The sequence below is a fragment of the Trachypithecus francoisi genome, unplaced genomic scaffold (assembly GCF_009764315.1).
Source record: "Trachypithecus francoisi isolate TF-2019V2 unplaced genomic scaffold, Tfra_2.0 Lachesis_group21, whole genome shotgun sequence".
Classification (NCBI taxonomy): Eukaryota; Metazoa; Chordata; class Mammalia; order Primates; family Cercopithecidae; genus Trachypithecus; species Trachypithecus francoisi.
Genome location: NW_022681467.1, coordinates 58,086,335 through 58,102,161, shown reverse-complemented (window position 1 = coordinate 58,102,161; position 15,827 = coordinate 58,086,335). Strand labels below are relative to the sequence as shown.

The following is a 15,827-nucleotide window of genomic DNA, read 5'->3' as shown; positions in this document are numbered from 1 at the left end:
TGAAAGAAAGAAAAAAATGCTGCAAATGAAACTATGACTTGGGCTGGGTGCAGAGGCTCACACCTGTAACCCTAGCACTTTGGGAGGTGGAGGTAGGTAGATCACTTGAGCTCAGGAGTTCGAGACCAGCCTGGGCAACATAGCAAAACACTGTCTCTATTGAAAATACCAAAATTACCTGGGCATGGTGGCGCATGCCTGTAGTTCCAGCTACTTGGGAGGCTGAGGTGGGCAGATAACTTTAGCCCAGGAAGTTGAGGCTACAGTGAGCTGTGATCATGTCACTGCACTTCAAGCCTGGGGAACAGAGCAAGACCCCATCTCAAAAAAAAAAAAGGAGTACGAAACTGACATGTTGAAGTGCTGCAACATGAAAAATGTGTCTTAGAATCCATGAAACACTATAATTTAGAAAAAGTTTTTAATATCACAGGAAAATTATGACATACTGTTAAATAAAAAGGGATACAAATTAACATATTTTGAAACATACACAAAAGAAAGTCTAACAAAATGCTGACAGCTATCTTTATTTTTTTAAAGAGACAGGGTCTGGCTCTGTAGTCCAGCTCAGAGTGCCCTGGCACAATCACTGTAACTTTGAACTACTGGGCTCCAGTGATGCTCCTGCCTCGGCCTCCCAGGTTGCTGGGATTATAGGCGTGAGCCCAGTCAGTTATTGTCTTTTATGGGATTATGCCTGATTTATCTTTTCTACCTTTCTCAATGTTACACATTTACTATAAAGAGCACATTCTTATAATTAAAAAAACAAACAGACTTCATAATAAAACAACCCAACAGAATATCAACTAACCCAGAATCCAAATAAGAGGCTAATTGTTTTGGCTCAACTCCCTTTTTCATAGAAAAATAATAAAACAAGATGATAAAGGAGGCTGCCTTCCCTCCCGTCTGCACTCTGTTCCTGGGCAGGGAGGCGTGCAGCCCAGCAGCCTGTAGCAAACAGCTTGCATTCTGCACAGCAGGCTTGTCTAGATAACCACCCACGCCCCTCCAGCAAGCTCCTTCTCCCCAGGCAGGCGGAGCCAGCTCTGTGTGCTGGGCTACCTCGACAGTGAGAGGAGTGAAGAGCATCCCACCAGCAAGCTCCTTCTCCCCAGGCAGGCGGAGCGAGCTCTGTGTGCTGGGCTACCTCGACAGTCAGAGGAGTGAAGGGTGCAGTTGAGAGTGCCCTGCCCCTCCCTCCTTCAGTACCATAGCTTAGCCCTGTCACAGAGACAGGGGCTCAACTGTGCTCCGCTGACTCTCCCTACACATCTGCCCGTGGGCACCTGCATGCATCTACAAGAGAATGAGGGGGTCCACGGGCAGTGGAATAAAAATCATTTCAGACATCACCAAACGGCCCTGAAGGAAGCCACACACATCTACTCTCTCATCCACAGCCACCCGGAGCCCCAGCCAGGCTGCTTGATGGCTGAGGAATTACCACACGGCCACACTCATGCTGTGGTCTGGCCTGCTTCTGACTTCCTTTGTTGGTTTGGGTGGGCACTGCCACCAGGGCAGAATCCCAGGATGATTCTGTGAATAACCACAGCAGTCCCCGGGGCAACCAGGTGGGTGAAGAGAACCCCAACCAGTCCTTCCAGAGGCCCAGCCACAGACAACGTGATATGGGGCCTGGCTGGACCTCTAGGGTCAGAGTTCTGGGACTTGCAGTCAGTCTCAGGTCTGTAAGCTGAGGGCCACCAGAGACAGGCGGGAAGCTGGAGGGACTCTAGGAAGGGACAGCAACGCTGTCTAGAAGAAAGTTCCATAGGAAGAAGTTTCAGGGATGTCTGGAGATGAGGCGTGGTCTAGTTACCTCTCCCTTGGCCAGGGCCGTCTGACCCTTGCTAAAACTCTGGGGAGGCTGTGTGGTGGCAAACGTGGCCTTGGGAGTGAAACTCCTCTTTGCAATCATTCCTGTCTCTGGATTTACCTGCTTTTTCAATAGCATTCACTGAATACTTTGGTAAAACAGCCTCGTTTTGCTCATTAGTACCTACTTCCATTTTCGGTGAAGCTCACGACAATCCTACACATTTCACAGACGTTGCACACACACACGGAAGCGTCTACGGTACACGCTGTCTCCACGCTTGACTCGAACACACTAAAATAGCTCATTGCCAATGCTTTACACTCACTCAGACATGGTGGCACTGTTAGCACAACACCCCATGTGTGTGAAACATCTCGCCTACAGCATGCAAACGCTTTAGTGAGCTCTTAATTCAAACAGTTTATTCTCAGAGCAGAGGAATCGACGCTAGTGAAAGAATCAAACTCATCTGTCATCCAAGGATTCCATTTACACGGTATTTATGATGGGCCTTTTCCCTTACCTGATTAATTCATACGTTTCTCCCAAGAGTGGATTAAATGGTTTGCCGGTCCTCTCCCACTGGGAAGCCACGGCCGAGACAGCAAAAGCAGCCACAGACTGTAAACAATCCACAGGACGGGCAAGAACAGCTTCAGTTAGGAAACGCGCCAGAGAAGACGGCCTCTTGTGGAGGGCGGTGGGCACCTGGTTTCTGTCACTAGTTGTTCCGTGTGATTTTTCAATTTTCTCCGAGCAGTGTGTCTGAGATGATAGGACTTCCAGGGAACGCCCTTCATCACCCACCACTCCCTCGACAGCACAGAAAGGAGGAACTGGGTGCTGCCTTCCTCCCCCGGGGCCGGGCCCTTCCTGGCAGACGCTGCAGCAATGTCAGTCACTGTCTCACATGCACACACAAGGCCACACACTCAACACGCACACCCCGAGCACGCATTCACAGAGGCATGCACACACACACACACAGGGACACACACTATGTGCGCCCACAGTCACACACTTGTATTTTGTTATTTTTTAGACACAGGGTCTCACGCCATCACCCAGGCTGGAGTGCAGTGGCGTCATCGTAGCTCACTGTAGCCTCTAGCTCCTGGGCACAGTGATCCTCTCTCATCAGCCTCCCAGGTAGCTGGCATTGCAGGCATGCACCACTGCACCTGCCTAAGTTTAAAAAAAATTTTGTAGAGATGTGGTCTCACTATGTTGCCTAGGCTGGTCTCAACCTCCGGGAGCGATTCATCCGCTCAGCCTCCCAAAGTGTTGGGATTACAGGCGTGAGCCACCGTGTGTTCCCAGCCCACAGTTACACACATACACACACACGGGGCGCGGTGGTACAACAGGACCCCAGAGGAGCCCGAGGGCAGAGCCCGCCACCACCTTCAGTTCCAAGAGGCGGAGACTCCCGGCAGGAGGCGGCGGCAGGGAGCTCTTGGGGCCACTGAGAGCTCAATGGCTTTTCCTGCAAGTTCTGTCATCACATACCTGGACAAATGCCACGGCTGCCAGGCAGGATGGCACTGAACACTGGGGGGAGCTGTGTGAGCCCTTCTCACAGATGCCCGGGGCCCCAAGACTGTGTGGCCAGACATGCAAGGGGTGTCACTTTCGTGACAAACTCCCGCCTGGCACTCCTAAGGCCCACCTGCATCCTCTCCAGGGGCTGGGGCTGGCAAGAGGCCCTGTGGATGAGGTACACGTGCTCCATGTACTCTGTGATCCGCTGCAGGAAGCTCAGAGGCTCGTTGAAGGCGATTGGCATCGTGATCTTGGACAGCTCCTGAAAAGATGGGGAAGACCCGCTGGTTACTGCTGCCTTCCTGATACTGCGGGGCTGCTCCATGCCCCTGCTCTGAGCATCCCTTTATGGAGCCGCAGACTCTGGGGTTGAACCAGATCTTCAAATCCCCCATGGGTGAGCCACTCCCTGCCCCATCAGCCCTGCCCTGTGAGCCGCGCTGCCATCAGACCTAACTCGCAATCTGTGCTGAGCCTGCAGAGGTCTCTGGCGTGACACCCCTGAATCCTCCCTGCTTCTCCAGCCCACTGCCCCATTCCAGACACACAGACTGTCACAGGGGCTCCTGGGCCCACCCACGCCCCCTCCCCACCCCACATCTTCTCCACCTCACTTCCAGAGTAATGGCCCAGGCTGGGTACGGTGGCTCAGGCCTATAATATGAGCATCCTGGGAGGCCGAGGCGGACAGATCCCTTGAGGTCAGGAGTTCAACACCAGCCTGGCCAACATGGTGAAACCCCGTCTATACTAAAATTACAAAAATTAGCCATGCATGATGGCGTACACCTGTAATCCCAGCTACTCGGGAGGCTGAGGCAGGAAAATCGCTTGAACCCAGGAGGTGAAGGTTGCAGTGAGCCGAGATTGTGCTATCGCACTCCAGCCTGGGAGACAGAGCCAGACTGTGTCTCAAAAACAAACAGACAAAAAACAAAGTAGTGGTCCCAAAGTAGAGCCCGCGCCATTAAAAATCATCCCTGGCTTCCCATCCCCTGCAGGGTGCCACAGACATGCCTGAACCTGGCAAATGAGGTCTCCCGTAACATGGCTCCATGTGGCTTTCCCCTAAGGCCTTCCAAGTTGGCAAAGGTGCCTCAGGTGTCTGCTCCCAAGCCCTGGGCAGCACAGAGCAGGTGCATGGCTTAGTGGTGGAAGCTGGGAAGGTGCCAAGGGGACAAGTGTCCACAGGGGCCACTCTTCCTGCTGGGCTTCTAGGAAAGGGATCCCAACAGCTGGGTATTCCAGGAAAGCATAGCTGTGTACCTCAGGGCAGGCTCTTCAGGAAGGAGCAGGGTCTGGGGTGGCCAAAGCAGAGGCAGAAGGAGAGGGATAAGGAGAGGACCCAGGTTGCCAAAACTCAGCGTCCGTGCTGGGAGGGGGGCTCTGCTCAGACGCTGGGTCAAAGATGAGTGCAGGGACCGAGGCTGAGAGTACAGGGCAGACGCACAGAGCCTGCGGCTCAGGCTGCTGCAGGGGCGAGCAGGCCCCAGATGGCACCGGACACACAGGGACTGTGGGCTTAGGAGGGGCTAGAACTGGATTCCAACTGAGGCAGCCCCAGCACGTGGGTGTGGCCAAGACTGCACAAGGGAATGTGGCTGCTGAGGAAAGCAGGAAGAGACGTGACCCTCATGATCAGAGCTCAGCACTGCAGGAGCATGTGGGAGAGAAAGAAAGACGCCCCGAAAGAATGAGCAGAAAAGCAGACAGATGGAGGAGCATTTGCAATTTACATTCCAGACCAGGGTCAACAGCCCTCCCATGCTCTAAACACCTGGTAAACTAGAAGAAGCCACAGTCCACAGCGGCCAGAGATGGGGCCAGGGAGGCCAGGAAGGAAGTGCGGCCGGCGGCCCTGAGCACTGGGGAGACACTGCCTTGCTCAGGTCAGGAGAGATGGTATCGCAACTGCATGCAGCTCCCACCTGGAGAAAGCCCCCCGGCTGCTGTGGAAATGCACAGTGATACAGCCCCACAGAGAGGACTGGGCCACTTCCAGCAAACTCTACGGGTATCTGCCTCTGACTGAGCAGCCCCACTTCTAGGAACTTACACGCACGGCTCTTTACCCCCCAGAGCCTCGGCCAAACACACACGCAGGGCTCTCTGATGCAGCATGACTGGATCCATGAAAGACCAAAAATGACCCATATGTCCAACAACAGGGCATCAGTCCAGTGAGCTAGAGGGCAGCCGTGTGAGGGAGCGCCATGCCGTTAAAACACTGAGAAGTCAGCTAGGCGAGATGGCTCACGCCTGCAATCCCAACACTTTTGGAGGCCAAGGCGGGGAGGACCACTTGAGGCCAGGAGTTTAAGACCAGCCTGGGCAACAAAGTGAGACCCGGTCTCTACAAAAAAAAAAAAAATTTTTTTTTGAGTTGGAGTCTCGCACTGTCACCTGGGCAGCAGTGCAATGGCGCGATCTCAGTTCACTGCAACCTCTCTGCCTCCTGGGTTCAAGAGATTCTCCTGCCTCAGCCTCCCGAGTAGCTGGGATTACAAGCATGCAGTGCTATACCCAGCTAATTTTTTGCATTTTTAGTAATGATGGGGTTTTACTATGTTGGCCAGGCTGGTCTCGAACTCCTGACTTCATGATCCGCCTGCCTCGGCCTCCCAAAGTGCTGGGATTACAGGTGTGAGCCACTGCCAAAAAGTTTTTTAAAAGTAGCTGGGCATAGTGTTGGGAGCCTGTAGTCCCAGCTACTCCAGAGGCTCATGTAGGAGGTTCACTTAAGCCCAGGAGATTGAAGTTACAGTGAGCCATGATCCTCCCACTGCACTCCAGCCTGGGTGACAAAGCAAGACTCAGTCTCTAAAAAGAAATAATAAATTAATTAATTAATTAATTAAGAAGTCACTGCATATTGCTATAGATATACTACTGAATTTTAAAAGGTGGAGAAAGTCTCTCATTTATATAAAGAAATGGCGAGAAGATACATACAGAATCAGCTGTGTGATGCGTGAAAGATGTGCCCTAAACTTGGCTCCTGATCCCCTGTGGGGAAAGCAGAGAGCACCAGGAGGGTACAGGGACAGGAACCTGACACTCCTGGAATACACCTTATGTGATAAATTTGACGCAGGACCCATAATTTAAAAATAAAATTAAATTTTAAAAAGACATCTCTCAGGCTGGCGTGGTGGCTCATGCCTGTAATCCCAGCACTTTGGGAGGCCGAGGTGGGCGGATCACAAGGTCAGAAGTTCGAGACCATCCTGGCTAACAGGGTGAAACCCCGACTCTACCAAAAATATAAAAATTAGCCGGGCGCGGTGGCGGCACCTGTAGTCCCAGCTACTTGGGAGGCTGAGGCAGGAGAATGGCATGAACCCGGGAGGCAGAGCTTGCAGTGAGCCGAAATTGTGCCACTGCATTCCAGCCTGGGCAACATAGCAAGACATCGTCTCAAAAAAAAACAAAGTCATCTCTCAATATCAAAAATGAAACGAATGAACTTACATCATTCCCTTGGTGGCACAATCACCCAGAGAAGAAGCACCCAGGTGGTCTGGAAATGCAGGCATTTGACCGGGCGCAGTTGGCTCACGCTTGTAATCCCAACACTTTGGGAGACCAAGGTGGGTGGATCACAAGGTCAGGAGTTCGAGACCAGCCTGGCCAATAAGGTGAAACCCCGTCTCTACTAAAAATATATATAAAAAAAAAATTAGCCGGGCGTGGTGGTGGGCACCTGTAGTCCCAGCTACTCGGGAGGCTGAGGCAGGAGAATCGCTTGAACCCGGGAGGCAGAGGTTGCAGTGAGCTGAGATCGCACCACTGCACTCCAGCCTGGGCGACAGAGTGAGACTCCTTCTCAAAAAAAAAAAAAAAGCAGGCATTTCAGATATGCCCTGAGGACAAAGAAAACTGGCAACTGCAGGAGCCACAGACATGAGCTATCTCAGCAAAGACACTGTCAGCAGCAGAGCTGGTCCCGCAGGTATGTGGGGCAAAGTGAGTGAGTCACAACTACGTGCCGGTCTAAATCTATCCTCGCCAGGGCTGCCGAAAACCGGGACTGTCAGTGAGGGAGAAAAGAGATGCAGACACGAGGCCGCAGAGGGTAGGTGGAGCCTGCTGGCCCACATTGGAAGCATCACCGAAACAAACAAAAACACAGTTCCTAGCTGTAGGAACAGCCCTCGAAATAAGACCACCCCAGTGGCCTCCTCAGAGCCTGGCTGTGGTCCTGAATTCTCCTTCTTTCCCTGGACAAGTAGCTGATTCCACACCCCAGATGGTAAATGCACAGGAGAGGCCTGAAGCTCCTTTTGTAAAGGATTCCAGGCCACCTTGAATAGACTCTCACTGACCAAAGATGGAACAATTTGTGGACTGGAAGACATCAATAAGTTAAATGCTAGGAGGTAAACAAAAGACAAACTAGCTGGTTACATGAGTCACACTGGAAGATGCCAGTGAAAGAACACATTAGGTGAAAACTTCAATAAAGAGGAAGAATTGCTCACTGGTCCTGACTTTCCTAAACTGCATTTACAGCAAAGGAAGGGGAACCTCTCACCACAGAAATATCCCTGGTAATCAATAAAGGGTGATCATGTTGGCACAGCTCCAACTAGCATCTCCTCCTGAGTTAATGGACCCAGGCTCTGAGTGCCCACAGCTTGCTTTGTTTGTTAGAGGCAGGGTCTCGCTCTGTCATCCAGGCTGGGGCGCAGCAATGTGATCACTGGTCACTGCAGCCTCAACCTCTCAGGCTCAAGCGATCCTCCTGTATCAGCCACCCGAGTAGCTGGGAGCCTGGGCATGCACCATCACGCCCGGCTAATTATTTTTTGTAGAGATGGGATCTCACTTTGTTGCCCGGGCTGGTTCTGAACCCCCGGCCTGGAGCGATCCTCTTGCCTCAGCCTCTGACAGGGATTATAGGCATGCGCCGCCGCACGCCTGACCTGCCCCCAGCTTTTAAATTCAGAGAAAGAGCAACAAAACGGCTTCCTGGCAGAGGGACACAAACAAGGTCCACACAGGACTGCAAACACCAGACAGCAACACGTGAGACCACTGGACATTTGAACACAGAGCGAGTATCTGATGATATTAAAACACTTTCTTTTTTTTTTTTTTTTTTTTTTTCCTGAGACGGAGTCTTGCTCTATCGCCCGGGCTGGAGTGCAGTGGCCGGATCTCAGCTCACTGCAAGCTCTGCCTCCCGGGTTCCCGCCATTCTCCTGCCTCAGCCTCCCGAGTAGCTGGGACTACAGGCGCCCGCCACCTCGCCCGGCTAGTTTTTTGTATTTTTTAGTAGAGACGGGGTTTCACCGTGTTAGCCAGGATGGTCTCGATCTCCTGACCTCGTGATCCACCCGTCTCAGCCTCCCAAAGTGCTGGGATTACAGGCTTGAGCCACTGCGCCCGGCTAAAAAACTTTCTAAAGTTATTTTCTAAAGTATAATAATATCAGAGTCACATTAAAAGGAATCTTTATCCTTTAAATATATGTAAGAAATACTTACAAACAAAAAGATGTCTGGAATTCGCTTCAAAATATGAGGGAGGAGAGAAGCAGGGACGGGTGTGGACCAAACAGCATGAGCCACAGCCAATAACTGTGGATCCAGAACGAGCCACAGCCAATCACTGCGGATCCAGAATGAGCCACAGCCAATCAGTACAGATCCAGAAAGAGCCACAGCCAATCACTGTGGTTCCAGCTATGGGGACATGGGCTCGCCACTGTCTGTCCACCTCTGTCTGTGTTGGGACTGTCCATGTTGCCAAGTGTGCTTGTGTTTTTTCAATATAAGCTGAGAAGTAGTAAAAAGAGAGGAGTGTCACCAAAACCTCCAGAGGGGGGTGTTTCGAAGTGAAGTGTGAGGGGTGGAGCCGCCCCGCAAGACCCCTCCCAGCACCTTTCCACTACGCCTGCCAGTCCTACATGCTCACATGCAACTTTCACCTCAATCCCTCCACAACCCTCACCTAGGGAATGCAATTTACATCATTTCATGTTGTTGAAAAGATGCTTTTGGTCCTAGAATCTTTATTTTTTTTCAAGAGATAAGGTTTCCCTCTGTCATGTAGGCTGGAGTACAGTGGTGAAATCACGGTTCATTGCAGCCTCAAACTCCCAGACTCAAGCCATCCTCCTGTCTCAGCCTCCCGAGTAACTGGGACTACAGACATTGCCAACACACCTGGCTAATTTAAAAAATTTTTTTTTAGAGATGGGGTCTCACTGTGTTGCCCAGGCTCTGGTCTCAAACTCCTGGCCTCAGGCGATTCTCTTCCCTCAGCTTTCCAAAGCACTGGGATTACAGGCATGAGCTACTACCACACCCAGCCTGTCTTAGAATTTAAAAGAGTCAAAATTAGGTGGTTTGTCAGTTTCACAAAAAGACTTTCATCATCTATACCAAGACAGATATTTTTGTCAAGACCTGAATTAGCCACATAGTCAAAAATGTACCAAAAACACTGCTGAAAGAGAAAAAAAATCTCAAATGGTTTATTTTAAAAGAAACATACAGATATATACAGAAATACAGATGTGTATGTATGAGCATTAGCACACTCGTATTTTCCAGCGCCATCTGCTGAGAGGGCCTGCAGGCAATGATACCTCAGCAGCAATGAGCTCACCCAGCACCGGGTCGTGGTTTCTAAACACCATTACCCAGTGAATGCGCTCCCTGGGGAAGTGGTTGATTCCAGGGTTAAGGCAGGGAAAATATAAGCTGAACTGGAGTATCCTTTAGTGCCTGAAATAAGTGTTCAGAAAAGGATGGGGGTTCAGCAGAAGGGGGAAAACCAACCTGGAAGAACTCTCAATGCCAAAGGTAGAACAATTTGAGCAATTATGTAAATAAGGACTATACTGGAATTCAACGCACAGAAAATACATGCTCATGAGTCCATACTAATACAAATAAATAACTGAATAAATATATAATTAGGGGAGAAGGGACAGCTCTCCTTTACAGAACAATTCCAATTAATAAAGGTAGAAGACAGAACGAGAATAGAAAATCCCCATTAGAATGATTTCAATAAAACCCACCAATGGATGCTACAATTAGCAAGCGGAATCCAAGTGTCTCCCCCAAAACATTGATTACAAAGAGAAACGCAGCAACTCTGCAGTGGAGACACTTGATCAGGTTAACCAAGTGATCAGGTTAACAGTCCCCCTAACAAGACACGTGGATATCACAGAGCCCCTCAGACCAGGCCCTGGCAAGGGTACCTCACTTCTGTGTGTGCCCAAAACACAGAAACTCATTCTAAGAAGAAAACATCAGACAAACTCAAATTAAGGAAAAGTCCACTAAGTAACAGACCAGAGCAGCTGTCACTAAGTGGAGGAGCCCAAATGCCATGAGGGTCCTGGGACAGGAAAGGACATCGGGGACACTGAGGAAATACAAGTGACATGTGGAGCTAAGACGCATTTCTTTTTTTTTTTTTTTTTTTTTTGAGACGGAGTCTCGCTCTGTCGCCCAGGCTGGAGTGCAGTGGCCGGATCTCAGCTCACTGCAAGCTCCACCTCCCGGGTTTACGCCATTCTCCTGCCTCAGCCTCCCGAGCAGCTGGGACTACGGGCGCCCGCCACCTCGCCCGGCTCGTTTTTTGTATTTTTTTTTTAGTAGAGACGGGGTTTCACCGTGTTAGCCAGGATGGTCTCGATCTCCTGACCTCGTGATCCGCCCATCTCAGCCTCCCAAAGTGCTGGGATTACAGGCTTGAGCCACCGCGCCCTGCCTAAGATGCATTTCTTGCTTCGGTCACTGACCTATGGTTACTCCGAGAGATGCCAGCATCAGGGGAGCTGGGTGGTGGGTTTACAGGAATGCTCTGTGCTATTTTGTGATTTTCCGTAAGTCTAAAATTATTTCAAAATAAAAAGTTGAGAAAAAATGAAGTTCCCTCTGGAAAAAAAAAAACTAAAACATAAGGGCAAAAAATCACTGGCACTAGAAGACATGGTCTGAGCAACAGTGACGTCGTGTCCCCCCAGGCCATTTGAGTTTTCAGTCATTGAGCGCTGGCCCAGGAACCAGTGTGGTACAGAAGGCGCGGGACACTCCCCGCCCCTGTGCGGCACAGCTTGTTCTCACAGTCAGGAAAGATCATGAAAGGGAAAGTCTGTAACTTCTGGGCCCTCATTACCCAGCTAGTTTTTCTGTCCCAAACCCTGAGCCCCTGACGAAGGCTGACGCCCCTCCTGCAGCTCAGCATGTGGCCGGGGAGGGTGCCACGGAAGCCCCACCCACCTCACGCAGGACACAGGGCTGGACGGGTACCTGCAGGATGGTTCTTATGTCCCTACAGAACACCTCTTCACCTACAGAACACCTCTTCCCCTGACATGCTTGTTCTTTGCCTGTTTTACTGTCTTAATCTCATGCTGTTTATAAACATAAGAGTGCATTTTTTCTTTCTTTTTCTTTTTTTTGAGACGGAATCTCACTCTTGTCAGCCAGCCTGGAGTACAATGGCGCAATCTCGGCTCACTGTAACCTCCGCCTCTCAGGTTCAAGCAATTCTCCTGCCTCAGGCCCCCGAGTAAATGGGATTACAAGCATGCGCCACCGTGCCCGGCTAATTTTTGGTAGAGACGGGGTTTTTTTTTTGTATTTTTGTATTTTTGGTAGAGACGGGGTTTCTCCACGTTGGCCAGGCCAGTCTTAAACTCCCGACCTCAGGTGATCCGCCCACCTCAGCTTCCCAAAGTGCTGGGATTACAGGCATGTGCCCGGCAAGAGCGCATTTTCTTAAATCACTAGCACTGCAATACCTTCCCAGGAGTCAGTGGTGCAGCCCCACGCGTGAGCATGGGTCCCCGGACTCACCAGGCCGACACACTTCTTTAGAATGGTCCACACGCTGAAGTCGTTTCTGCTGAACATGGGAGCCGGCAGCGATGTCCTGCGGGGCACGAAAGGGGTGCGTGTGGGTGAATTCAACACAGGACTCCGACCACTCAAGGTGGCTGCACTCAATGACCATTTCTCTTTAATTCTGACACTTAAACATTGGCATTTCTGCATTCTGGCATGCCTAGGGACACACGGACACAGCTGCCGCGAGAAGCCTTCCACACCCATGTTCCCAGGGCCTCCCAGGAATGGTCATGACAACAGAGACGGCCAGCTCTGCAGTCTTGGCCCCGCACTGGCCGTGCTGTTGTTTCCTCCTAGAGCTGGGGGACAGGGCAACAGCAGGGAGTCCCTCTGCCTGCACAGTTCACAGCCTTCTGGGGGCTCCTGGTGGGTCCTTGGGGCAGCAGCCAGACCACAGGCAGAGGTCAGGCCACAAGGGCACCAAGAGTGACCCGAACTAAAAGCTTTTCAGCCCTTTAGATATGTGTTTGCCTTCCTGAGGAGCATTTCTTTCTAGGTAATCTTCCAGTCGGCTGCAAGGGGGAGCCCACGCCGTCACGCTTGCACCAGGAGGCCCTCACCCCCACCACTGCTCACCGCTGATCGACCTGGGGACCACTGACCCGGGGCCCTGGACTCCCCGCCAGGAACGTGGAGCTGGAATGAGACACTGTCTCCATCTAGGAGGGGAGTGCCTGAATGGAGACAGAAACTTCGATTTGGGGAGAGGCATGCCAAACCCACACAGGACACCATAGAGCGAGGCGCACAGAAGGTGCTGCAGAGTGGGGGCCCAGGGCTCCCTGCTGCTCACAGCCCTCCAGGGACACCCCAGGGCTCTCCTGCTGAACTCCCATTTCATGGAAGCTGCTTTGAGGGGTGTTTTGCCTCGCACCCAGCAGAACCTTTTTTTTTTTTTTGAGACGGAGTCTCGCTCTGTCGCCCAGGCTGGAGTGCAGTGGCCGGATCTCAGCTCACTGCAAGCTCCTCCTCCCGGGTTTACGCCATTCTCCTGCCTCAGCCCCCCAAGTAGCTGGGACTACAGGCACCAGCCACCTCGCCCGGCTAGCTTTTTGTATTTTTTAGTAGAGACGGGGTTTCACCGTGTTAGCCAGGATGGTCTCGAACTCCTGACCTCGTGATCCGCCCGTCTCGGCCTCCCAAAGTGCTGGGATTACAGGCTTGAGCCACCACGCCCGGCCTCCCAGCAGAACCTTGACACCGACACTCTGACCTCTGGAGTGATGAAAGCACATGCTCTTGCCTGCTCTGCTCCTGAGCTATGCCCTGGGAATGCCACATCAGGGCAGCTGGGTCAGGGCACACTACTGGTATCAGGGGGCAGGAGGGAGAGGACACAGCAGCTGTGAGGCGGGGTGGAAAATAAAATGAACATCTGCTGAGTGCCAGGCCCGGGCTGCCGGAAGCCAGCACCCAGCTCTGCTCTGTCGTCGTCCGTGCACTCAATTCAGGGAATACTCTGTGATTCGGGGGTGCCACCAGGAGGGGAATGTGGCTCTGCAGAGGGTCAGGTCACATCCCCCAAGGATATAACCCTGCATGGAGATGGGATGCATAGGAACTACATGGAGATGGGATGCATAGGAACTGCATGGAGATGAGATGCATAGGAACTACAGCCATGAAGGAGGAGAAGAGAGGCCCCAGGCCAAGGGAGCAGAGGGAGCTGATGCACCAGAGGACCTGAAAGAGGCCCCTGCAGCTCGGGCGGGAGGCAACAGGGCTCAGGCCTGGGCCCGAGGGCCCAGGTGAGGGTGCTGGCCTTCATCCTAAGAGGTGAGTGACCACATGGTGCGCTGTCCAAGCTAGGTCATTTCTTCCAGTAGAACAGGGCACCATTCACAGCTCTGTAGGACCAGGAGTGTGAGGTCGGCCATGTGGCCATCCTGCCTGAGTTTTAGGCAGAGGGTGATGGAGTGGGGGGTTCAGATCTGTCTTTTGAAAAATGCCTCTGGGCTGGGCATGGTGGCTCCCACCTGTAATCACAACACTTTGGGAGGCCAAGGCAGGTGGATCACTGGAGGAGCTCGAGACCAGCCTGGCCAACATGGCAAAACGCTGTCTCTACTAAAAATACAAAAATTAGCCAGGCATGGTGGCGGATGCCTGTAATCCCAGCAACCTGAGAGGCTGAGGCAAGAGAATCACCTGAATCTGGGAGGCAGAGGTTGTAGTGAGCCGAGGTCGCACCACTGGAGCTGCTCCAGCCTGGTTGACAGAGTGAGACTCCGTCTCAAAAACAATAAATACATATATACACAAATGCCTCTGCACAACAGCTGGAATAAAAGGCAGGGATGCAGAGGTCACTCTGAAAACGGGTGGCTGGGTAGACAGGCATGTGGCAGAGGAGAAAGAAGAACTGAAGGACCCAACAGCATTGAAAATGGCCACAGAGTCAGGGCTAGAAAACAGGGATGCAGAAGGAGCAGGGATGGGGGCTCCCACATCTGTGGGGTGAGAGAACGAACAAACAACAGGTGAGATGCACACGTGGGCGCCCGAGTGGACCCACCAAGCAGGGGTGTGGGCCTGTAGCTCGAAGGAGAGCCTGAGGCCAGACTGGAACAGCTCCCTGGAGCTGACACACACATCAGCAGCTGTGGCTGGAGCCCGCAACGCAATGCCACCAGCTCCAGGGCCACTGCCTGCCCCACCTGACACTTGTCCTGCCTTCGTGTTTTTTTTTTTTTTTTTTTGAGATGGAGTCTCGCTCTGTCACCTAGGCTGGAGTGCAGTGGCGTGATCTCAGCTCACTGCAACCTCCGCCTCCCGGGTTCAAGTGATTCCCCTGCCTCAGCCTCCCGAGTAGCCAGGACTACAGATGTGCACAACTACGCCTGGCTAATTTTTTGTATTTTAGTAGAGACAGGGTTTCTCTATGTTAGCCAGGATGGTCTCGATCTCCTGACCTCATGATCCGGCCGCCTCGGCCTCCCAAATGGTTGGGATTACAGGCATGAGCCACCGCGCCCGGCTCGTGCTTCTATCAACAAAGACTGAAGACTTCTTCCTGTTTTGTTTTGTTTTTTTTTGAGACAGGGTCTTGCTCTGTTGCCCACACTAGAGTGCAGTGGCGCCATCACAACTCACCATAGCCTCAAACTCCTGGGCTCAAGGGATCCTCCTGACTCAGCCTCCCAAGTAGCTGGGACCACAGGCGTGCACCACCATGCCCAGCTAATTATTTTAATTTTTTTGTAGTGGTGGGGTCTTGCCATGTTGCCCAGGCTGGTCAACTCCTGGGCTCAAGTGATCCACCTGTCTCAGCCTCCCAAAGTGCTGGGATTACAGGCATGAGCCACCACGCCCAGGCAAGGACTGAAGACTTCTCATGATGGCCACTGTCATCGGACTCTACCTACATGAAAACGAACGTGGTGGAGGAGGAAAGGGAATGGGGTCTTGCTACATCAAGCAAATGAAACCCTTCTCGTCCTGTAGGGGTCAGAGCTGAACACACCGCAATAGAACTCCGATGAGACAGAGGAGGAACTTGGCTGCCCATGGAAGAACAGGAGGATCTGTAGGAAATCAGCAAGGGGTCTGATGATCAAAACGCCATGCACTGTTTGTGG

The 15,827-nt window shown here is 52.0% G+C and overlaps 1 protein-coding gene across 2 annotated transcripts in view; it reads right to left on the bottom strand.

The window, feature by feature from the left end:
- OSBPL2 (oxysterol binding protein like 2) overlaps positions 1–15,827 on the bottom strand; it is a 60,899-nt gene that overhangs the window by 20,578 nt on the left and 24,494 nt on the right. For both annotated transcript variants that reach the window (XM_033186988.1, XM_033186987.1), the window contains exons 4-6: positions 12,199–12,274; positions 3,501–3,635; positions 2,355–2,452 (exon numbers count right to left, since the gene is read on the bottom strand). In XM_033186988.1, coding sequence (XP_033042879.1) covers positions 2,355–2,452; positions 3,501–3,635; positions 12,199–12,274 — 309 coding nt within the window. The remainder of the gene's footprint in view (positions 1–2,354; positions 2,453–3,500; positions 3,636–12,198; positions 12,275–15,827) is intronic.